Source organism: Pongo abelii, chromosome 2, assembly GCF_028885655.2.
Source record: "Pongo abelii isolate AG06213 chromosome 2, NHGRI_mPonAbe1-v2.0_pri, whole genome shotgun sequence".
NCBI lineage: Eukaryota > Metazoa > Chordata > Mammalia > Primates > Hominidae > Pongo > Pongo abelii.
Window position 1 is genome coordinate 130,754,293 of NC_085928.1, and position 25,304 is coordinate 130,779,596.

A 25,304-nucleotide genomic window follows, 5' to 3' on the forward strand; every position below is an offset into this window, starting at 1 on the left:
TTCCGGCATCGCGCCTGGTGGGCGGAGTTCTGCCGAGGGGGGCGCAGAGGCCCCTATTGTCCCGCCCCCTGCTCCGCGAGATTCGAGCCTGAGCGGCCTGGGCGTCTCGAGGGGTGAGAGAGTTGGCGGCGAGGTCTCGGCGGGTAAGCGAGCGTCGGCGACTGTCTCTCCGCGAGAGGAGGCAAGTTGGGGTCCAGGCTCCAAAGCCGGTGGCCGCGTACCGCGGTGGAGCCGCTGTCTTTGAGGTCTGAGGAGAGAACAGGTTTGTTTCACTCACCGCGGGCTCTCCCCCTGCGGAGTCTCTGCGTCTCCGCGTCTCCGCGCTGCGCTGTCCCTCTCTGGCCACCGCACGACGGGCGCAGAAATCTGGGCCCCAGCGCTGCGCTGAGAGATCCCCCGACGCTTCCCCAGCCCCCCAGGGAGGCCTTCGCGGAGTCGAGGCGTCGCGGGTCGGGGCGCTCGCTGTGTCCCTTCAGCTCCAGACTGCGTGAAGCTCCTCCAGCAGGCCCCAGCGCCCAGGGATTTTGTCCTAAAAAAGGGTCATGGAGTGGGTGGATTGCGGGCGGCTCGGCGCTTTTTCTGCATACGGATTTCGTCCCAAATTTGCTAACATGAGAACCACAGTTTTTCAGAAAAGCAAAATGTTTATTTGCCAAGACCTGTTTGGCAGGTGTAAATGTTTTAGGGAAGAAATACCGAGAAAATGCTGGCATTTTGCGTTGCGGGTTTTTTTTGTTTTTAATTGAGAAATAGGTTACTGGCTTATTTTGCTTCTCCAGAATATTTTCATTTGGCTTTAATTTAAGTCATGTGGCTTTAATTTCCTTCCAGATTATGCGTTCAGATGTGGCAAAGGCTTAAGAGAATCATTATCTCTTAATCGTAGCGGTTTTGATTATCTTTTTTCCTACATCATATTTTTCTTTCTTTTTAAATCACAGCTTTACGTTTTTAAGAGTCTCCATCTGGTTCATTGATTGATTCAACAATTATTTATTAAGTGTCTAATATGTGCCAGGCATAGTTGCTGGGGTTGCAGCAGCAAACAACGCAGAATTTTTGGCCTTCTTGGAAACGGGCAGTAAGCAGAAGTAAGCTGTGTATTTTGTTTGGTGGTAAATGCTAAGGAAAAAAGATAAGGGGAGGAAATTGATGAGGGAGTGTTAGCGTGTGAGGATTGCAATTTGGGATGGAATGTCCAGGTTAAGTCTTTTAGAGAAGATAACATTTAAGAAAGGACCTCAAGGATAGGAGTCTGGGAGTAAGAGTAGGGGTCTGATTCAGGCAGAGGGAAAAGAGCCATGACTGGAGCATGCAAGATTAATAGAGGAACAGCAGGGAAGCAGTGTGGCTGAAATTCGTAATAGGGGAAAGTGGGAAATGACGTCAGAGAGGTGAACGTTCTTACATGGACTTTGGATTTCATTGGAAGATTTTGAACAGAAGGATGACTTCATATGGCGTACATTTTAAAAAGATAACTTGGATTGCTCCTTTTGAGGCTAAAAGGAGAGAAAAAATGGAAGCAGAGAGACTACTTAGGAAATTGTGTTAGTCTTCCATTGCTCCTGTAACAAATTTCAGCAACTTTGTTGGTTAATAACAATACAAATTTATCGTCTTTTAGTTTGTACATCAGACTAGGTCTGTAAATCTGTAAATATCACCAGGCTAAAACCAAAGTCAGTAGGGCTGTGTTCCTTCTGGAGGTACTAGGGGAGAATACATTTATTTCCTTGGCTTTTCCACCTTATGAAGCCTGCCTGAATTCCTTGACTCCTGACTGCTTCCTTCATCTTCACAGCCAGCAAAAGAGCATCTTCCAATCATACCTTCTGTCCTCTCCAGCACTCCTGTGTCTCTCTTATAAAGACACTTGTGATTACATTGGGCCCACCTAGATAATTCAGGATAATATCTTCATATGGAAGTTCTTAATTTAATCACCCCCGCAAAATTCTTGTATGAGTATGTAAAGTAACATATTAACAGGTTTGGGGGATTACGATGTCTTTGAGAGACCAGGTGAGAGAACATGGTGCCTCACCCAGACCACTTCAGTAGTGATGAAAATGGTAAGTAGTGCAGCCATGTATGTATTTCAAAGGTGAGGATGACTAAAAAGTTGAATGCGCTATTGTAGGTATACTGCCTATGGACATAGTCCTGCTCCTAAAGGAGCAGTAAAAATAAAAAAGTTGGATGAATCATTTGGAAAAAAAATTCTAGTAGTGTGAATAATCACTGCTAATTTATCAATCACATTTGCAGTTTTGTTTCTCAATTTGTTTCTGTTTCTCAGTTAACAGTTTTACATTGTTTCTCAATTTACATTTACATTGTTTCTCAATTTCTCAGTTAACAGTTTTACAAAATTTGGATTTGTGTTTCCAATTGATTTTGAGATTCCTGAGGACAAGGGATGATTTCTGTTTTTGCCCCCTAGTTTGTCCCTGATGGCTGGCATGATGGTAGGCCCTCAGTAAATGTTTGGTAAATGAATAAAAGAATGGTAAGCTAGAATCTTCTTATTACATTTTATTTTGTGCAATACTGTGTGCAAAACCTGTTGAATATATTTTTATGTATGTAAATATATTCATATATGGGTAAGTGAAAGTATTCCACACTATACATAATGTTGACATAAGTAAATACACAGTGTAGGTGGTTTCCCTACATGACAGTATTTTTAGAGATTTATAATATCTCTCCTATGATGTTAACAGTGTTTTGGTATTGTTTTTCTGGTTGCATCAGAAAGTTGTGTTTTACTTATAAAAATAGAATGACCCACTTACATAGAAGAACAGAAGCACTAACAGTTTTGGGGAGCTGTTTCTGATGCCTCTTCAAAGAGAATGTTGACAAAGCATTTCACAGGAATGGACCAGGTCACATATTTATTCTCTGTTTTTTTTTTTAGCCTCAAGTTGGAGAGAGGAAGTTGTATTTATTCTCTAGCAACATTATTGATTAGCCTGGAAAGTAAAGCAATAAGTACTTAAGACTGCCCTGAATCTTGCCTATTAAGCACATTCTCTTAGTAATTTACATCAGATGAGGTTTAATAGGTCACAGATTGAATTTTATTGCCCAGTTTCTTAGGGTAGGGATGTGACAAGTAGTTGTAACTACTGCTTTTTGTGTTCACCTCAGTGTTGATGTATTCTCTAGATAAGCAACTTCTAATATCATGGCATCACAGTGTTGAACCTAAAGGTGACCCATGTACTACAGAGCCTTTCAAATTCTTGAAACCTAGGTTTAAGTAAGAGGCTTGGTTATCCCAAGATCGGTTCATCTGATTCATTGCCCATTCAGGATACTGCAGATGACCACCTTTGTATATTTCGCAGGAAGTGGTGTACATTTATTGTGTTTGGGAATTATTACATAATTATAAGTGCTTTAAGAACCAAACTTTTAGTAGTTTTTATTTGTAAATCTGAAAATATCTAAGCATGAGAACCACTTATTTGTAATGTGAGTTCCTGCCATAGTGATCATATATAGAAAATAAAGTATTTTTGTGTATGTGTTATTTATTCAAAATGTTAATTATTTTTTAAAGAATTATTAACTTTATAATTGATGGTAGCAAGGCACTCATCTGCTTTATGTAGTAGTAGTATTTCCTATTTGGAAGGCAACCAGGAACCTAGGATATTTCAGCCATGCTTTGATTAATTACACTTATCTTTTCATCTTTGTTTTCTTTTTGATAGTGTTAAATATTTAATGAGGTCTGTTCTGTCTTATCTCTTCGCTTTCCTTCCAAAAAATGCTTAAAATTCTTAGCTAGTGTTTTGAGCTACTTTTATTCAGTTACTTTTACTGTTTGCCCAAGGTGAAGACTTCTTTGGTAATATCAGAATGAACTCCCCAATTTATTAATATACACACACAATACAAAACAATGTATAATTTTTAGCAAACGTTGTCTGTTAATCCTATTATCCTGATAATTATATTATCAATGAGTGATCAAAGTACATTTGTAGTGTACTACTTTTTTTTTTTTTTTGAGACGGGGTCTTGCTCTGTTGCCCAGGCTGGAGTGCAGTGGCATGATCTCGGCTCACTGCAAGCCCCACCTAATTTTTTGTATTTTTAGTGGAGACGGTTTCACCTTGTTAGCCAGGATGGTTTTGATCTGCTGACCTCGTGATCCACCCGTCTCGGCCTCCCAAAGTGCTGGGATTATGGGCATGAGCCACTGCGCCCGACGTATGTGCCACATTTTCTTAATCCAGTCTATCATTGATGGACATTTGGGTTGGTTCCTAGTCTTTGCTATTGTGAATAGTGCCCCAATAAACATACGTGTGCATGTGTCCTTATAGCAGCATGATTTATAGTCCTTTGGGTATGTACCCAGTAATGGGATTACTGGGTCAAATGGTATTTCTAGTTCTAGATCCTTGAGAAATTGCCACACTGTCTTCCACAATGGCTGAGCTAGTTTACAGTCCCACCAACAGTGTAAAAGTGTTCCTGTTTCTCCACATCCTCTCCAGTACCTGTTGTTTCCTGACTTTTTAATGATAACCATTCTAATTGGTGTGAGATGTTATCTGGTGGTTTTGATTTGCATTTCTCTGATGGCCAGTGATGATAAGCATTTTTTCATGTGTCTGTTGGCTGCATAAATGTCTTCTTTTGAGAAGTGTTTGTTCATATCCTTTGCCTACTTTTTGATGGGGTTGTTTGTTTTTTTCTTGTAAATTTGTTTAAGTTCTTTGTGGATTCTGGATATCAGCCCTTTGTCAGATGAGTAGATTGCAAAAATCTCCCATTCTGTAGGTTGCCTGTTGACTCTGATGGTAGTTTCTTTTGCTCTGCAGAAGCTCTTTAGTTTAATTAGATCCCATTCGTCTATTTTGGCTTTTGTTGCCATTGCTTTTGGTGTTTTAGTTATCAAGTCCTGTGCATGGGCAATTTTTCTGGTGTTGTCTATTCTTCCTCAAAAAGAAGTATGATTAAGAAAGCCCACGTGACAGCCAGGCGCGGTAGCTCATGCCTGTAATCGTAGCATTTTGGGGGGCCAAGGCAGGCGGATCACTTGAGGTCAGGAGTTTGAGACCATCCTGGCCAACATAGTGAAACCTTGTCTCTACTGAAAATACAAAAATTTCCCCGGGCATGGTGGCAGGCACCTGTAATCCTAGCTACTCGAGAGATTGAGGCAGGAGAATCGCTTGCCCTCGGGAAGCGGAGGTTGCAGTGAACCTAGATCTCATCACTGCACTCCAGCCTGAGTGACAGAGCTAGACCCTGTCTCAAAAAAAAAAAAAAAAAAAAAAAGCCCACGTAACTACCAAAATCCAGTTTCTTCCCTTCCTGAGAAAAGACTGACATAAACATTCATGTGTCTTTGAAAAATCATGTCCATTTTCTAAAAATTTTATCCTCATGCCTCCTTAAATTTTTACTTAAATGTTTATTTTTCCGGGTAAATATTCATGAGTAGGCAGCCTCTTTCAAGGATTTAAGAGTCTGTTGGATTGCTATAATCAGTATTGAAATATTCTTCATATAAAATGTATTTATTCTTTTTGAAAACAAAGATGTATTCATACCTATCTATGTGTGTTTTTTTTGAGATGGAGTCTAGCTCTTTCACCCAGGCTGGAGTGAAGTGGCACAATCTTGGCTCAGTGCAACCTCTGCCCCCTGGGTTCAAGTGATTCTCCTGCCTCAGCCTCCCAAGTAGCTGGGATTACAGGCGAGTGCCACCACACCTCGCTAATTTTGTATTTTTAGTAGAGATGGGGTTTCACCATGGTGGCCAGGCTGGTCCTGAACTCTTGACCTCAGGTGATCCACCCACCTTGGCCTCCCAAAGTGGTAGGATTACAGGCATGAGCCACTGTGCCTGGCCTATATTCTTATATTTATCTTCATTGTCTCTGTGAGATATATAAGAAACTGATAATGCTTATTGCTCTAAGGGAGCAAATGGGAGACTGGGGAATGGGGTTTGGAAGGCTATACCTTATTGTGTATCTCCTTTTCTGTATTTGAAAATTTCCCCTGTGCATGTGTTACCTATTAAATTGAAATACTGAAAGAAAAAGAAATGGTTAATTTCAACAGTATACAATTTAAAAGACCTTCCATTCTCTCCACAGTGATATCTTGAGAGAAGATGGGAAAGGGCTGCAAGGTTGTGGTTTGTGGATTGTTATCTGTGGGGAAAACTGCAATTTTGGAGCAGCTCCTTTATGGAAATCATACTATTGGTAAGATTGTTTTTCTCTAGTTTGTCTCTGGGTTCTGGGAGCTGTCAGGGGTCTTTTGTTGGTCATGCTAAACTAAAGGTGGTTGATGGTACATAAAGGGGAGGTATAATCCAGAGGGACCAAAAGAGATTAAGAGGTAAGAAAAGAGGAGGGAAAAAAGTCTTAGTGTTATTGAAATTCAAGAGTGCCTGCTGTAAGTTATCACAGGTAAGGAAAGAAATGGCCAATATAGCTAGATCAATATGGATATATATTCGTTTGTATATATGTGGTTTTCTGTGTATTTACATAATGAATGGTGGTCTACAAATCATAGAATCACTGATTAAGAAAACATGACTTTCCACTGGGCATGGTGGCTCAGGCCTGTAATCCCAGCACTTTGGGAGGCCAAGGCAGGCGGATCACCTGATGTCAGGAGTTCAAGACCAGCCTGGCCAACATGGTGAAACCTGTCTACTAAAAATACAACATTAGCCAGGCCTAGTAGCAGGTGGCTGTAATCCTGCTACTTGAGGGGCTGAGGCAGGAGAATCTCTTGAACCTGGGAGGCCGAGGTTGCAGTGAGCCAAGATGGTGTTACTACACTCCAGCCTGAGCTACAGAGCGAGACTCTGTCTTAAGAAAAAAAAAAAGGCCGAGCGCGGTGGCTCACGCCTGTAATCCAAGCGCTTTGGGAGGCTGAGGCAGGCGGATCACGAGGTCAAGAGATCAAGACCTTCCTGAACAACATGGTGAAACCCCGTCTCTACTAAAAATACAAAAATTAGCTGGGTGTGGTGGTGCACGCCTGTAGTCCCAGCTACTCAGGAGGCTGAGGTAGGAGAATTGCTTGAACTCAAGAGGCAGAGGTGCAGTGAGCCGAGATCGCACCACTGCACTCCAGCCTGGCGACAGAGCGAGACTCCATCTCAAAAAAAAAAAAAAGAAAACACAACTTTCCAGAGCTGCTTTATATAGATTTTTAAAAATGGAAGAAACAGCCGTTTGGTTAGTATGACTTAATTTTGTGAATTGGGCTACCTCATTCATTTATTCATTCACTGAGTCAAATAATTATTTATTAATATTTGGTATATGATACATGTAATCAGGCCTTGGGTTACAGAGGTGAAGATAGCATCTCTGGAGGTCATGGCTTAGTAAGGAAGATAGATATCACAGGTTAGAATGAAATAACGTTTGTGTTGGATAATAGAGATCATCAAAGCATTTATTTTTGGCAAGTAACTTAAAGCACATTTCTGTTTTTCTGAGATGGAGTCTCACTCTATCTCCCAGGCTTGAGTGCAGTGGTGCAATCTCGGCTCACTGCAACTTCCGCCTCCCAGGTTCATCCAATTCTCCTGTCTCAGCCTCCTGAGTAGCTGGGACTACGGGTGCATGCCACCACGTCTGGCTAATTTTTGTATTTTTATTTTAGTAGAGACGGGGTTGCACCATGTTGGCCAGGCTGGTCTCGAACTCCTGACCTCAAATGATCCGCCCACCTCGGCCTCCCAAAGTGCTGGGATTACAGGCATGAGCCACTGCGCCTGGCCCACATTTCTGTTTTTCATTAACCATTTCGATGTGCTCTGCTTCTCTTCTAGCTTTCTAAAATAATGTTTAACAATTGTGGTTAAATTCATATTTAGTGTTTATTATAATACCTGTGTCAGTAGTTCTCAAATTTTTTGGTTTCAGAATCCTTTTGCCCTGTGAAAACTTACTGAGGACCCCAAACAACTTTTGTTTATGTGGGCTATATCTTCGAACATTTACTGTATTAGAAATTAAAACTGTGGCCAGGCGTGATGGCTCACAGTTTTCTCTAGTTTGTCTCTAGGTTCTGGGAGCTGTCAGGGGTCTTTTGTTGGTCATGCTAAACTAAAGGTGGTTGATGGTACATAAAGGGGAGGTATAATCCAGAGGGACCAAAAGAGATTAAGAGGTAAGAACTCTCAGCACTTTGGGAGGCCAAGGTGGGAAGATCAGTTGGGCTCAGGAGTTTGAGACTAGCCTGAGACCTCATCTCCACTAAAAACAAAAGAAAACAAAAAAACAAAAAAAAGAAAAAAGAAAAAAAAAAAAAGAAAGAAATTATCCAGGTGGGCATGGTGGCATGCGCCTGTGGTCCCAGTTACTTGAGACGCTGGGGTGGGAGAATCACATGGGAGGTTGAGGCTACACTGCGTTCCAGCTTTGGAGACGCTGTCTCAAAAAAGAAAAAAAGAAAAGGAAAATGGAGACATTTGTAAACTACGTATTTTTTCTAAATGACACTAATGAACTCATTGTATCCTAAAATAACTTTAGGAAAAAAATTATATTTTCAGAATAGTGAGAAAGGTGGCATTGATTTACTTTTTAGAAAATCTTTTCTGATGTCCAGCTTAATAGAAGGCAATTATCATATCTGTTAACACTTGCCTTTGTAATTAGTCTGTTGTGATGAGGTGTTTTAGTTGAAGTATATGAAGAAAATCCAGCCGCACACAGATATGTAGTTGGAAAAGGTAGGAGGAATACTTTAATAGCCTTTTCAGGCAATTATGGGTATTTTTCTTTGGTATGTCACTAAAACTCAACAAGTGATGTTTACTTAAAGGTTATTGCAGTGTAGAATCTGAAATCATATTCGTGAACTTCTTTACTCTGCTAAATTAAAATCTCATTGATTGATCCAGCATTTTAAATGGATCTTTTACCCAAGCAGAATTTTTTAGCATCGTGAATTGGTCATTTGGGAAATTTTGGTTCGCTGAGATAAGGAAATCTTCCATATCACTTTTGTTAATATCTGATGAAATACCAATTTTGTCAGTATTGGGAATCTATCAAGTTCATGATGATGGATACAATTCTGATTTTTGCCTGAAAGCTCAAATTTTATTGACAACAAATACTGTTACCATAGTTACTTTCCTTGAAATGATAGCCTTCCTTTATTAATTTTTGAGAAAATGTTTGTCAAATATTGTAAATACATAGTTTTTCTGTCATTTCTTCTTTTTAAAAATGATGGCTAGTTCAGCTTGCAATTCAAAACACACAAGAGATTTCCCTCAAGACAGTTACCGTAATTGTATGCAGAAATGCTTTATGCATAGTTTCCATTTAATTTCATAGAATATTGAAAAGATATATACTCAAGGCTTGAGATTTAATAAAATTAGTCATTTTTATTGCTTCATTAAGGACATTTTTAAGTAAAACTGGCTTTTTAATTTTTTAACCGCAAGCACAAGATGGTGAAGAGAGGATCTAATGACGACCTATACATTTAGTGTCACTGACTCGATTTGCACTAAGGTACCGGCAGTTTTACCCACCATTGCTTTTGCAACATCAGTACAAATGTCATCATAGTGGAAAATGCAAATGGCTTAGTAGTATTATGAATATAGTTTTGCCCATGTGGATTCCCTGAAAGGCAGACCTCATGAGATCTGCAGACCACAGTTGGAGAGCTGCTGGCATATATAAATACAGTAAATTGACCCTTCAACAGTGCAGGGGTTAGGGGTGCCAACACTGCCCCCCCAGTCAGTTGAAAACCAAATTTTTGACTCCCCAGAAACTTAACTACTAATAGCTTACTGTTGACCAGAAGCCTTAAACCTGATGACATAAACAGTTAATTGCCATGTCTTATATGTTGTGTGTATTATATACTGTACTCTTACAATAAAGTAAGCTAGAGATAAGAAAATGTTATTAAAATCATAAGAAGAAGCTGGGTGTGGTGGCTCACACCTGTAATCCCAGCACTTTGGGAGGCTGAGGCAGGCGGATCACTTGAAGTCAGGAGTTCAAGACCAGCATGGCCAACATGGCGAAACCCCATCTCTACTAAAAATATAAAAATTAGCTGGGCATGGTGGCATGTGCCTGTAATCTCAGCTACCTGGGATGCTGGGTCATGAAAATCTCTTGAACCCAGGAGGCAGAGTTTATCGTGAGCCGACATCACGCCACTGCACTCCAGCCTGGGCAACAGAGCGAGACTCTCTCAAAACAAAACAAAATAAAACAAAACCTGCTTTACAAAATAAAGGTTATTTTAAAATGTATAAGAGGTTGCCATTATTTAAATTTAAAAAGAAGAATGTAAGTGAAAAATAGCCACTGCAAAGGATATAAGACACTTTCTTTGATGATAATGCCTATAAAATAAAATCTGTGTCTCCCAGGCTGGAGTATAGTGGTGCGATCTCAGCTCACTGCAACCTCCACCTCCTGGGTTCAAGTGATTCTCCATCTCAAAAAAAAAAAAACATAAGAAAAAATATATTTACTATTTATTAACTGGAAGTGGTTCATTGTAAAGGTCTTCGTCCTCATTGTTTTTATGTGGAGTAGACTGAGGAGAAGGAGGAGGGATTGGTCTTGCTGTGTCGGGTGGCAGAGGAGAAAGAAAATCTACATGTAAGACGTGAAGTTCAAACCTGTGTTGTTAAAGGGTCAGTGGTATTCTCAGCAGAGCAGTATAGTATACTGTGATTCTTTTTTTTTTGTTTTCATGGAAGCTAATATTTATTTGTCATTTCTTTAGTTTTGTTTATACCTTTTGCTAGTTCTTTCCGCATAGTCAAGATGTTTCTCAGTTCTCCATGACGTCAGCTCCATCAGATAATCTATTTTTTTTCTTGGCTGTGTCCTTTCAGGAGCTCTGTGTTCTCTTATCTACTGTGCCACCATCATCATGGAACTTCCCCTTTGTTTCTCCCTTTGGTTTTTTATTTTTTTGAGACGGAGTCTCGCTGTGTCACCCAGGCTGGAGTGCAGTGGCAAGATCTCGGCTTACTGCAACCTCTGCCTCCTAGGTTCAGGTGATTCTCCTGCCTCAGCCTCCCAAGTAGCTGGGATTACGGGCATGCGCCGCCATACCCGGCTAATTTTTGTATTTTTAGTAGAGACAGGGTTTCACCATGTTGCCCAGGCTGGTCTTGAACTCCTGGCCTCAAGCAATCTGCCTGCCTCGGCCTCCCAAAATGTTGGGATTACAGGCGTGAGCCACTGCACCTGGCCTCTCCCTGGTTTTGATTTCCTGTTTCCTAGATCTCTTGTCATCTTCTTTTGGCTTATACCTTTTTTTTTTGGAGCACATTTTCCAGTACTTTTCTGGGGTTGAAAAGTTTGTACAGTAGAACAGATCATCCTGTGATGACGGCCTTCAACATGCCCTCTGCCTGGCACATAGTTGTGACCCTGGGGCTTCCGAATTGAGATATTTACTAATTGTGCTTGTGATTTCCTTTACTTCATATCTGTGTTAGGTTCTGTTTCTTCCTGTTTCTATGATTACATGTTAGTTTTTATGGAGGGTCTCCTCAAATAGTTTTCTGAGAAAATATACGTGATACATTTTCTGAGGCTTTGCATGTTTGAAACTGTCTTTATTTTACACTAACATTTGAATTGTAATTTTGATGGGTATAGAACTCTAGGTCAAAAATAATATACTTTCAGAATTTTGAAAGCATTGCATATATGGTTTAATCAATAATTATAAGACAAACCTTCACATAATCTCCACGTGGATCAAAAAGTACAACATTGAGGACAGGCCAGTGGCTCCCTGTGTTCCTCTGTCCAGTTGCAACTCATTCTTTCCCTTGACTTTTGGTTAATCATTCTTTTATTTTTAATTGCCACATATGTGTATCACTAAATGGTCTAGTTTATTTTTGCCCTATGGATTTTCTATGAATTAAATTAATCCATGTCTGGCTTCTTTTACTCAACATTATATTTGTAAGACACATCAGGCCAGGCATGGTGGCTTACCACTGGAATCCCAGCACTTTGGGAGGCCAAGGTGGGAAGATCACTTGAGCCCAGAGTTTGAGATCAGCCTGGGCAACATCAGGAGACCCCATCTCTATTTAGAGGAAAAAAAAAAAGATTCATCCATTTGGCCATAGCTGTGGTTGTTTACTTTTCATTGGTGTAACATTCTATTGCATGAAACTACCTCTGTCTGTTCTGTCTTGATGAACATTTGGGTTATTTCCAGTTTGGAACTATTGGAAATAATGCTACTCTGGAACATTATTGTACATGTATCCTGGCTATTATGTGATAAATTCTGGTATCATATCTAGGAATGAAATTGCTAATTCATAGAAGGTGTGTCTCTTTAACTTTACCGGCTTCTATTGTCTTCTTGCTTCTAGTGCTACTTTTGAGAATCTGGGAACCATTATGATTCTTGATGCTTTGTCTTTGGAAGCTTTTCTAGGCTCTCTTCTTTGTTCTTAGTTGCTGTGGTTTGAAGGATAGTGTCTCCTCCAAAATTCATGTTGAAACTTAATCTCCAATGCAACAGTATTAAGCAGTGTGGCCTATAAGAGGTGATTAAGTCATGAGGGCTCCACCCTTCACCTTCATGAGGACTAATCCCTCATGAAAGATTAGCATCCTTATAAAAGGGCTTGAGGTTGAAGGGAGTGCTCTCTTGCCCTTCTGTCTCTCCCACCATGTGAGGACACAGCATTTGACCCCTCCCAAGGATGCAGCAACAAGGCTCCATCTTGCAGTGGGGACTGGGCCATAACAAGACACCAAACCTACTGGCACCTTGATCTTGGACTTCCCAGCCTCCAGAACTGTGAGAGATAAATTTTCTGTTTATAAATTACCCAGTCTGTGCTATTTTGTTATAGAAGCACAAATGGACTAAGACACCAGTGTTCTGAAATTTCAGTGATGCGTCATAGAATTGATCTTTTCTTTTCTTTCTTTCTTTCTTTTTTTTTTTTTGCTCGGGTTGGAGTGTAGTGGCACGATCTCAGCTCACTGCAACCTCCGTATCCTGAGTTCAGGCAATTGTCCCACTTCAACCTCCCAAGTAGCTGCAATTATAGGTGCGCACCACCGTGCCCAGCTAATTTTTGTATTTTTAGTAGAGATGGGGTTTCACCATGTTGGCCAGGCTGGTCTTGAACTCCTGACCTCAGGTAATCCACCCACCTTGGCCTCCCAAAGTGCTGGTGTTACCACAGGTGTGAGCCCCCGCACCTGGCCAGTATGTTTTCATTTACTGTAGTGGACACTTAGAGAGTCCCTTCTATATGGAAATGCATGTTCTTCAGTTTTGAATTATTTTGTCGTTGCTTTCTTTCCTCTGTGTTCTCTGTTCTTTTTTTCTGGAACTCTCTTTTTGGATGCTGGACCTTCTGGAGTAGTCCTTGAATTTTCTTATTGCTCCTTTCCTGTTTATCATCTCTCAATATTTTTGTACCACTTTTTGGTAGATATCCTCATCTTTATTTTCCAGCCCTTCTATTGAGTTTTTGTTAGTATCCTGTTCTTATTTCATGGATGTACTATCATATTTTTTTGATAGATTAGGTAGTTTTTGTTTGTTTGTTTTTGTTTTTCTTTTCTTTGTATAGTTGGTTTTCTCTGTAGCGGTCTCTTCTTGTTGGTCTCTTATTTTCTTCAGGTGTCTGCTAAACCTTGGTTATCTGTTGATAATTAAAAATGGACCCCTAGGCCCAGTGCAGTGGCTCATGCCTGTAATCCTAGCACTTTGGGAGGCAGAGGCAGGCAGTTAGCTTGAGCTCAGGAGTTCGAGACCAGCCTAGGCAACATGGTGAAACCCCATCTGTACAAAAAAATACAAGAATTAGTGGGGCTTGGTGATGTGTACCTGTAGTCTCAGCTACTTGAAGGGCTGAGGTGGGAGGATCGCTTGAGCCCAGGAGGTTGAGGCCGCAATGAGCTGAGATTGTCCCACTGAACTCCAGCCTAGATGACAAAGTGAGACCCTGTCTCAAAAACAAATAAATAAATAAAAGATTTAAAAAGCCAGTTGGAAGCTCTAAGCATATGGATGGGGTTCATGACTTTGAGCTTCACTAAAGTGATCTGGCAGGGGCATTTATTGGGGAAGCCTAGATGTCAGTATATTTAGGATTTTTTCCTTTTCCGTTGGCCAGATTCTCCAGATTCCTCTGGATGGGGATAAAGGGCTGGCTGCCAGTGTTTTGGGAGCAGAAAGGGAGAGCCGGAGGACTTCAACATTCAGTATGTGTGTGTGCGCAGGCATGTTACATAATTGCTCCGTTTTCATGGTGGAACTCATTCCCTTTATCCCACAGTCTAGACAGCCTCTATTTTATATTCCCCAGAGATTGCACCCTTAAGCCTTCCCCTGGTGTGGGAGATGGGTAGTTGCCCAGCAGCATGGAGTGGGAGAGGAGATCTAGAGAACTAGTGGAAGACTCTTGACTTCATTTGATCTTTAGAGTACCAAAATATCAAAAGGTCTAAACTTTAGACCCCCTTTTGGAGAGGCAGGTGGAGGTGGGGTAACCGGACTGGCTTTTGGTGGATAAAAAATCACATGACAAAATGCTTGGTAGTTTTTGCTTTTAAATTAATTTGTAATCAAAGCCCACTATGTTTGTGTCTTAGTAGATAACCTTTAATTTCCTTAGGGCTTAATTTATGACAGGATGACACAGACACGTATATACATAATCAGATTTATGAATAATTTTACCTTTCTAAACACTGAATACATTCCTTATGAGTTATGTTGATGAAAGTAAATTTTTGGTTTCTCATGATCCAATTTATGTATTACCTTGTGATTATTCCTTTTAATCTAATACTTGTGGAGATTTTATGTAATCTAATACTTAACGGACATTTCATGTAAGGCATCTGGAACAAATCATTCTACAGTATTTAGGTTGTTTAGGAAAACTGTAACTAGTTTTAAAAAAACTATAACATAGTATGATTGGGGGGGTATAGGATGTTACCCATGTGATTTTACCTCTGGATGTATCTCACATTGATTTATTTTTATTTTTTATTATTATTTTTTGAGACGGAGTCTTGTTCTGTCACCCAGGCTGGAGTGCAGTGGCATGATCTCGGCTCACTGCAACCTCTGCCTCCCAGGTTCAAGCAATTCTCCCTGCCTCAACCTCCTGAGTAGCTGAGATAACAGGCGCCTGCCACCACACCCAGCAAATTTTTGTATTTTTAATGGAGATGGGGTTAGGCCACGTTGGCCAGGCTGGTCTTGAACTCCTGACCTCAGGTGATCTGCCCATCTAGGCCTCCCAAAGTGCTGGGATTATAGGCGTGAGCCACCGTGCCTGGCCTCATATTTAAATATGGAGGTGATTACTGGGACTATACCTTACCTGTCTTATCACATGTCTCTCCATTACTTATTAAAATTAAGAGTATTAATCTTCCCCATTTAATTCCTTTATCAATAAGGGCTTATTGAATATTTGCTGTGTACACAGAATGGTTCCTTTCACTTAATAAACTTAGAGACTAGTTGAAGAGATAAAACTTGCACAAATGAAACAAAGTGGTAAAATGCATTTTTAAAAGATCATAAACAAGAAGGGGATTTTTATTAAATAAGGGGATTTATTAAATATGCAGAAGAAATATTTTTTAAAAGAATTTGGTTTACGCCAGGTGCAGTGCCTCACACCTGTAATCCCAGCACTTTAGAGGCTAAAGTGGGTAGATTGCTTGAGCCCAGGAGTTCGAGACCAGCCTGGGCCACATGGTGAAACCCTGTCTCTACAAAAAGTACAAAAATTCACTGGGCATGATGGCACCTGTAGTCCCAGCTGGGAGGGACTACTTGGGAGGCTGAGGTGGGAGGATCCCTTGAGCCCAGGAGGCGGAGGTTGCAGTGAGCTGAGATTGAGCCACTGCACTTTAGCCTGGGCAACAGAACAGGACCCTGTTTCAAAAAAAAAAAAAAAAAAAGTAGAATAGAAATGTGATTATTATATGTGGTAAATAGGAAACCTAGAAAGCCAATTTCTAAAGGACAAGAAAATACGGAGCAGTTGACACTGGCTTAGCCAGAAAGAGTAATTTCTTTTCTTAATCCCAGGAATGGAAGATTGTGAAACAATGGAAGATGTATACATGGCTTCAGTAGAAACAGACCGAGGAGTAAAAGAACAGTTACATCTTTATGACACCAGAGGTCTACAGGAAGGCGTGGAGCTGCCAAAGCATTATTTTTCATTTGCTGATGGCTTTGTTCTTGTGTACAGTGTGAATAACCTTGAATCCTTTCAAAGAGTGGAGCTTCTGAAGAAAGAAATCGATAAGTTCAAAGACAAAAAAGAGGCAAGTGGATATGTTAAAAATGCCAAATATGAATTATAATACCATTTAAATTATAGCACAGACTTTTGGGTAGTTTATTTTCAGATCATTACAATGTGTATGTATTCTTAGTATCTGTAAAACCTTTACAATTTTTTTTTCTTTTTTTTTTTTTTTTTTTTTTGAGACGGAGTCTCGCTTTGTCCCCCAGGCAAGAGTGCAAAGTGCAATGATGCGATCTTGGCTCACTGCAACCTCCGCCTCCCGGGTACAAGCTATTCTCCTGTCTCAGCCTCCAGAGTAGCTGGAATTACAGGCGTGTGCCACTATGCCCGGCTAATTTTTATATTTTTAGTGGAGACGGTATTACCACGTTGGCCAGGCTGGTCTTGAACTCCTAACTTCAAGTGCTCTGCTGGCCTTGGCCTCCCAAAGTGCTGGGATTACACGTGTGAGCCACTGTGCCTGGCCTAGAATTTTTTTCTTAACCCAAGAAATACAGGTCTGACTAAATTTAGTTAGGACCAGAATTTGACTTTCTGCCTGTTGCTCGTTACCATCTACAAGTTGAATTTTAATGACTTCTTATCTCAAGTACTACATAATTCATTTTATGTTTTTTGGTATTGCTGTTTCCTTGGGTTTTTTTTTTTTTTTTTTTTTTTTTTGAGACTGAGTCTGTCTCTTTCACCCAGGCTGGAGTGCAGTGGCACGATCTTGGCTCACTGCAACCTCCGACTCCCAGGTTCAAGCGATTCTGCTGCCTCAGCCTCCTGAGTAGCTGGGACTACAGGCGTGTGCTACCATGCCCACTAATTTTTTGTATTTTTAGTGGAAACAGGGTTTCACCGTGTTAGCCAGGATGGTCTCAATCTCCTGACCTTGTGATCCGCCTGCCTTGGCCTCCCAAAGTGCTGAGATTACAGGCATGAGCCACCATGCCTGGCCTCCTTGGGCTTTTTATTATCTCCTTGGGTACATAGGATTCTTGTCTTCAGGCTTGCCAAAAAAAAAAAAAAAAAGGAAACCTAATAATTATTGGATTCTACCCACATACCACTTAAACATAAGATTCATATGCCTTACAGTGGTCTGTAAAGATTTAGATTACCTGGCCCATGCCTATCCTTTTCATCTCATCTTTATTATCTGCCTGTCTCTCACTATACTCCAGTGACACTGGTCTACTTTCTGTTTTTTCAATATGATAGTTTTGTTTTCCTATTAAGCTTTCTCAATTGCTTGTTTCCCTGCCTGGAACTCTCTTATCTCAAATCTTTCTCCAGATCTTCACGTGGCAGACTCTTCATTGTCTAGGAAACCAGATAATATACTGATTAACAGTACTGGCTAGATGGTAGAAAAAAAACAAAAAACAAAACAAAACAAACAGCAACAACAAAAAGTACTGGCTAGATGTTAACTTAGATTTTTATATATTTTTTGTTAAGCTTTTTATTTTGAGACAATTATAGAGTCACATGCAGTTTTAAGAAGTAACACAGAGAGATCCCTTACCCAGTTTGCCCCAGTGGTACCATCTTCAAAACTCTAGTACATCATAACCACCATATTTGTGTTGATTCAGTCAAGACACAGAACGTTTCCTTCACCACAAAGATCCCTCATGTTACTCTTTTATAGCTGCCCCACTTCCCTCCCATCTTCACCCCCACCTTAAACCTTGGTAACCGCTAATCTGATCTCCATTTTTATAATTGTGTCATTTCAAGATTGTTATATAAATCAGTGGTCCCCAATCTTTTTGGCACCAGGGACCAGTTTTGTGGATGACAATTTTTCCACAGATGGAGTTGGGGTGGTTTGGGGATGAAGCTGTTCCACCTCAGATCATCAGGCATTAGATTCTCAAAAAGAGCATGCAACCTAGATCCCTCACATGTGCAGTTCACAGTTTGATTCTCAAGCTCCTGTGAGAATCTCATGCCATCACTGATGTGACCGGAGGGGGAGCTCGGGTGGTAATGCTTGCTCGCTCCCTGCTCACCTCCTGTTGTGCGGCCCGGTTCCTAACAGGCCCTGGACTGGTACCAGTGCATGACCTAGGGGTTGGGGACCCCTTGTATAAAAGAAATCATACAGGCCGGGTGCAGTGGTTCATGCCTGTAATCCCAGCACTTTGGGAGGCCAAGGTGGGCAGATCACGAGGTCAGGAGTTCGAGTCCAGCCTCACCAACATGGTGAAACCCCGTCTCTACTAAAAAAATAACAAAAATTAGCCTGGCATGGTAGCACACGCCTGTAATCCCAGCTACTCAGGAGGCCGAGGCAGGAGAATCGCTTGAAACCCGGGAGGCAGAGGTTGCAGTGAGCTGAGATCATGCCACTGCACTCCAGCCTGGGTGACAGAGCAAGACTCTGTCTCAAAAAAAAAAAAAAAAAAGGAAATCATACAATATGTAATCTTTTGGGATTGGCTTTTTTTACTCACATATCCTCTGGAGATTCATCCAAGTCACTGCATGGATCAGTAGTTCATTTCTTTTTTTTGGTGAGTAGTATTCCATGGTATGTACCAAACTCTTTTTAACCATTTATCTGTTGTAGGACATCTGGGTTATTGATATTTTATTTAGAATACTAATTTACTTTGTGAATAGATAACATATTCACAAGGTTTTGAAAAGATGTAAGAAGGCATGAAAGCTCCTCTCCCCGATATTTCCCATCTTTCCCACCGAAACAGGCAAATGCTGTAATTATTTACTTGGGTATACTCCAGAGACCCCTCTCTGCCCCACAGAAGTTGAAAGGTCAATGAACACTCACGTACTAGATACTTAAATCTTGGCTTTGCTTCTCAGCTTTTCTGCTTCAGTTTCCTTATCTGTAAAAGGAGAATAATAGTACCTTCCTCATATGCTTCTTCAATCCCCATAATCATATTAATTCAGCGAATGCTTATTTAGCAACTACTATGTGCCAGGCATTGTTCTAGGTACAGGGAATGTGGTAGAGAACAAAACAGTCCATATCCCAATAAAGCTTCTATTTTGGGAGTGAGAGAGACAGTAAATAAATATATTTAATATATTACAATGAGTGATGCTATGTAGAAAAGCAGAATGGGGAATGAGGGTGCTATTTTCTGTAGGGTGACTTTAGCAGATATTTGAAGGAAGTAAGGAGGGAGGGAGCAAAGCTGATGTCTGGAAGGAAGAGTGCTCCAGGTGGAGGGAATAGCTAGTACCAAGGATCTGAAGTCGGAATTTGCTTGCCATGTTCAGGAATCGGCAGTGAAGTCAGAGTGGGCTAGGAGGTGTGTTGTAGGTGATGAGGGCACTTTGCCTTTCACTTTTAGTGAGATCAGAAGTGGGGCAAAGGAATGACATGATATGGCTTAAGTTGCATTTACTTATTTTCATGTTTGGTTTTAAAAAATTGAATAATGTTTGCACATGGTTCAAAAATGACAATCATATGTAAAAAGGACTGTGTTCAGTCTGGTTCCCACAGCTGTCCTCAACCACCAAGATCCTGTACATTAAGCGTGCTTTTTAAAATATTTTACCCCTTTACTAGTTTTGGGGCAGTCATCCAGAGTTTCTTTATATAAATACAAGCAAATAGGAGTATACATTAAAAAATATTTTTCCTCCTTTTTTTTTTTTTTTTTCCTTATTTCAGACAGGGTCTTGCTCTGTTGCCCAGACTTGAGAGCTATGGCATGATCATAGCTCATTGCAGCCTAAAACTCCCGGGCTCCAGTGACCTCCTGCCTCAGTCTCCTGAGTAGTTGAGACTATAGGCATGCATCACCATGTTTGCCTAATTTTTATTTTTATTTTTTGTAAAGACAAGGTCTTGCTATGTTGCCCAGGCTGGTCTCCAACTCCTGGCTTCAAGTGATCCTCCTGCCTTGGCCTCCCAAAGTGCTGGGATTATGAGTGTGAGCCACCATGTGCCTAGCCTTTTTCCCTTTCTTACACCAGGTAGCACACTATCCTGTACCTTCTGTTTTTCATGTAACATATCTTCGAGTTGTTCCCATATCAGTACCCAGATTTTTTTTTTTTTTTTAATTGTAGAGACAGGTCTTGTTATGTTGTTCAGGCTAGTCTTGAACTCCTGGTCTCAAACAGTCCTCCTTCCTCAGCCTCCCACACTGTTGGGATTACAGGTGTGAGCCACCACACCTACCCACCCACCTGTTTTTTTTCTTGGTAACTGATGTATAATATTCATCCTGTGGCTATAGATGTATCATCCTTGTTTTTTTTGAGATGGAGTCTAACTGTTACCCAGGCTAGAGTGCAGTGGCATGATCTCAGCCCACAGCAACCTCCGCCTCCCAGGTTCAAGCGATTTTCCTGCCTCAGCCTCCCAAGTAGCTGGGATTACAGGCGTTCACCACCACCCCTGGCTAATTTTTGTATTTTTAGTAGACAGGGTTTCACCATGTTGGACAGGCTGGTCTCAAACTACTGACCTCAGGTGATCCACCCACCTGGGCCTCCCAAAGTGCTGGGATTACAGGCATTAGCCACCATGCCCGGCCGTTTGTTTTATTTAGATAAGATTGTGTTTGTATGCTAATGGGAGAAAATTGATGATGAGGGGACTAAGTGCTGGAGTGACATCCTTGTCTGGGTAAAGGAGGATGGGTTTTAGGGCAGAGCAAATGGGCTTGGAAGATGGTAGGTTGTTAGATGTGGTGGCGGAAGAATGTGGGAACTTTTTTTTTTTTTTTTTTTTTTGAGACAGTCTTGCTCTGTCACCCAGGCTGGAGTGCAGTGGCGTGATCTCGGCTCACTGCAAGCTCTGCCTCTCGGGTTCATGCCATTCTGCTGCCTCAGCCTCCCAAGTAGCTGGGAGTACAGGCGCCCGCCACCACGCCCAGCTAATATTTTTGTATTTTTAGTAGAGATGGGGTTTCACCGTGTTAGCCAGGATGGTCTCAATCTCCTGAACTCGTGATCCACCCACCTCCACCTCCCAAAGTACTGGGATTACAGGCGTGAGCCACGGTGCCCGGCTGAAATTCTCTTCTAATTGCGTATCTTACTGAAACAATATGGGCATCAGGTGAAAGGAAAGTGGGGAAGGAAGAGGAGATACTGGAACTTTTAGAAGGGCACCAAGGTATGAAATGTCTCATTACAGAGTAAATGGAGAAAATGTAATACATTTGCCAGAGAACACCAGTTCATTTGAGATCAGTGGTATGATCTGGGCCAGCGGGGTTGTATGTTTTTCTCCAGCCATATTCAGCTAAATGGTGTAGGCACAGTCTGGTTAATAGTTAAATTTAACAAGGGAGGGGTTTTGCCAGGTGAATATGGTGGGATAATGGGGGCAAGGGAGTGAATAAAAATAATCTAAGCTGGGTAGGGAGGAATTAAGGACATGAGTAGGGTGGAAGGACAGTGATAAAGGTAGTAGAGCCAGTAGGTTGTATGTCCTTGTGGTGTTTGGAATTCTTGCACTGGGGGCATTAGGCATGACTGGGAAGGCAGGAGTCAGAGTGGGATGCCTGGAACTGAGATCATAGAGAGCAGTTACAATGTCAAGGTCTAGGCTGAGTGTGGTAGTTCATGCCTGTAATCCCAGCACTTTGCAGAGCTGAGGCAGGAGGATTGCTTGAAGCAAGGAGTTTGAGACCAGCTCCAGCAATAAAGTAAGACCCCATCTCTAAAAATTAAAAAAATAGCTGGACAGGCTGAGGAGGATCAGGATCGCTTGAGCCCAGAAGCTCAAGGCTGCAACCAGCTATGATCAAGCCATTGCACTCCATCCTGGGTGACACAGAGAGAGAGACCCTGTCTCTTTAAAAAAAAAACAAAAAAACAAGGTCTAGAATATGACCACAGGAGTGGTGAATGGCTGAGGTAAGGATGATGAGACCATTGGAGAAGTCAAAGAATAAGAGACCAGGTTACTGGAAGCAGCATCTACGTGGCCAGTGAAATCACTAAGAATTATGACCAGAATAACGGCGAGGGCAGGCTGACCATGAGTCAGCTCTCTGATGAGGAGCAGTTAGGGGGCCGGCCTGGAGTTAGTAGGTACAACAGACTGATAGCATCGGCTTTCTGCAGGGGTTTTAGAGAAGGACACCATTGGAGGTAGCATTGAGGGACAAGGAGGACATCTTACCCCGACTTTGTGGTAGTGGTAGGAGGGAAGTGATAGGGGAAGCAGGACTGCAAGGCAACTAGGAAAGGTGAAGGAACATTCAAAGCAGAGGTGGAGGATGCAGTGGGGGTGAGTCTTGCTGAGTTCTAAGGGGTAAAGTGAACAAGTTTCTGCAGTTGGGAGGAGAGGGAGATGGAGGTCACAGTAGGGGAGATACATGAAGATGAAAGTCTGGGTGATGAAGAATGACAGGAGGGCTTGAAAGATGAGATAGAGTATGTGATTCCCCTAGAAAATCCGAGCTCTGGGCCCACTTTCATCCTGCCAGCAAGGCATGGCCTTACCTGGAGCACAGGGAGCTCAAGCTCAACGTAAGACAGGAAGGAAGACAATAGTGGTTCCAAGATCTGATGAGTTCACTGCTGCTCCTCAGAGAGGCCTTCTTTGACAGTTCTTGCTGCCCATCGTCTACTGTCACATCGTCTTGTGTAATCTTTATGGGCACTATCTGAAAATCTGGTTTGGGGTCTCTTCTCCCCCCCCGAGCTTTGACTGCTGTATTCTGGTCACCTTTAGTGTCTGGTGTATAGTAAGCATTCGTATAAAATGTTCCTATTGGTACATACTTTTTTTTTTTGGCCCATACATTTAACAGATACTTAGCAGTCACCTTTTTAGTATTGTGAATAATGTGAACACAACAATTCCTGTTCTCATGGATACAGAACTCCCCCACAGCTCCAGTTGTCTTATTTTGAAGTACTATGTTGCAAATCTCTCATACGTCAAGTGTAGCCAAACTGAAATGCAGACTCATTGAAACCAGTCTGTATCCTAGATGCCAATTTCCCAAGTCTATCTTCCATTCATACCTGAGCTAATTTTTTTTTTTTTTTTTTTTTTTTTTTTTACAGTTAGCAAACTACAGAGCATCTGCTTTTTTTTTTTTTTTTTTTTTTTTTTTGAGATGGAGTCTTGCACAGTCACCCAGGCTGGAATGCAGTGGCGCCATCTCGGCTTACTGCAACCTCTGCCTCCCAGGTTCCAGCAATTCTCCTGCCTCAGCCTCCCAAGTAGAGGGGACTACAGGCGCACGCCACCACGCCTGGCTAATTTTTTTATTTTCAGTAGAGATGGGGTTTCACCATGTTGGCCAGAGTGATCTTGAACTCCTGACCTCAAGAGATCCACGAGTCTCGGCCTCCCAAAGTGCTGGGAATATAGGCATGAGCCACCACGCCCGGCCGAGCATCTGCATTTTTAACAAAAATGCATTAAGGAGTAAGGTGAAATCCTAATATCCAGTCACACTTGAGAATCAGTTTAATGAAGCAGGTTTGTTAAGTGGAACAATTTTCCTTATGTCTCCATTTTGCCCAGGAACTGATGTTGGCAAAGTACTAGTATGATCTTTTCAATCCGTTTTCTTTCAGGTAGCAATTGTTGTATTAGGAAACAAAATCGACCTTTCTGAGCAGAGACAAGTGGACGCTGAAGTGGCACAGCAGTGGGCAAAAAGTGAGAAAGTAAGACTGTGGGAGGTGACTGTTACAGATCGGAAAACTCTGATTGAACCATTCACTTTATTAGCCAGTAAACTTTCTCAACCCCAGAGCAAATCAAGCTTTCCTTTGCCTGGGAGGAAAAACAAAGGGAACTCTAGTTCTGAGAACTAAAAATCAGTAATTCCACAATTGTATGTTGAATAGTGATTGCCTTTAAGTGTCTGTGAACATGGAATAATATTACTATTCAAAATAGGCCATTTGTATCTACCTTTGGTCCTTAGGAAAATTCCTAAGGAAGTCATTTAATGCACTTTAGATGTTAAAAGTATTTGGGCTAAGGTTATTATTGCCTGATATGAAATAATATATTCTTATTCTCATTGTTTGAAACCTGTCTTTGAAATTAGCACCTTTGTTATTTATGTTGTACTTGTGAAAACAGTAAAATAGTTTGGATAGTTATGCAAATGCACCTATGTGTAACTTCCCCCCAACCCCAAGCTGTTTGGGAAGATATCATAATCATTCTGTGCAACATTATGCAAACTTCTAAGCCCAAACATGACTTCGTTTTTAAAAAGTTCATTAATCTAATGTCTAGGATTATAAAACAACATTTTTTGTGTCTAAATTGGACCCAAAACATTGAACAGTTTGGGGTAGTAAGCTAAATTTCATCTTGTGGAGATTTTGCTAAACAGACTAAGACCCATGATTTAGCTTTGCTCAAATTAGAATGTTTAGCACGAGTTGAGGTACCAGGTAGTGTAAGTAGGTTCATCACGCTCTAAGGCCCTTTTTAAAATCCTCAGCCAGACCCCTGTTGATAGATTAGATACTTGAGGGCACACTGTTTGCTCCTCCTCTTGAAAATGATTAGGCACTTAAGGACAGTAAAGCTGTATTTTCTGGAAGGAAGACTGTATCTTCTGGAATAGTTTTCTAGAAAACTAGTCATATACAATAAAAGTATCAAAAATACTGGGCTCTAGATGATCTAACTTAGATGTCTGAGTTTGTGTTGTTTCTCTAAAGATTTTGGCAAGACTCGAGCAATGTGGCTGACTAACTTTATTAATTTAAAAGGTAGGAAGTAAGCTACTTAGTGGTTTCACCTGTGAAATAACTATTTTGACTGAAATGTAAAATAAGCTATTCAGCAAAGAACATATTAAAACATCAAGTAATTTGTAACATCTTAAATGGAATACTTTTTTCATGAGCTCTAGTAAAGAACTACTACATATAAAAGACAATACTTACAAATCAGCTATTGCTGCTACAGTATAATTCTTCAAAATTTCTCATCATAAATTCATTTTTTGGTCAAAAAATTACCACTCAGATGCTAACTCACCCCTTACCC

General features: G+C 41.1%; 1 protein-coding gene across 8 annotated transcripts; it reads left to right on the forward strand.

Annotated features, from left to right (window-relative positions):
- The first annotated feature begins 11 nt into the window (after nucleotides 1–11).
- NKIRAS1 (NFKB inhibitor interacting Ras like 1) lies at nucleotides 12–25,141 on the forward strand. Of its 8 annotated transcripts, XM_054552507.1 has the most exons (5): nucleotides 6,131–6,245; nucleotides 9,470–9,539; nucleotides 14,174–14,279; nucleotides 16,114–16,355; nucleotides 23,864–25,141. In XM_054552507.1, exons 2-5 carry the CDS (start codon nucleotides 9,495–9,497, stop codon nucleotides 24,104–24,106), a joined length of 636 nt encoding a protein of 211 aa, XP_054408482.1. In that variant the 5' UTR covers nucleotides 6,131–6,245; nucleotides 9,470–9,494; the 3' UTR covers nucleotides 24,107–25,141. The 8 variants fall into 8 exon arrangements, 7 of the variants coding, with proteins under 7 accessions (XP_054408484.1, XP_009237550.1, XP_002814049.1 ...); XM_054552509.1 differs by lacking the exons at nucleotides 9,470–9,539; nucleotides 14,174–14,279 and adding an exon at nucleotides 12–143 and having other exon boundaries at nucleotides 6,135–6,245; nucleotides 16,114–16,359; nucleotides 23,868–24,919; XM_009239275.3 differs by lacking the exons at nucleotides 9,470–9,539; nucleotides 14,174–14,279 and adding an exon at nucleotides 12–143 and having other exon boundaries at nucleotides 6,135–6,245; nucleotides 23,864–24,919.
- The last annotated feature ends 163 nt before the right edge of the window (nucleotides 25,142–25,304 follow it).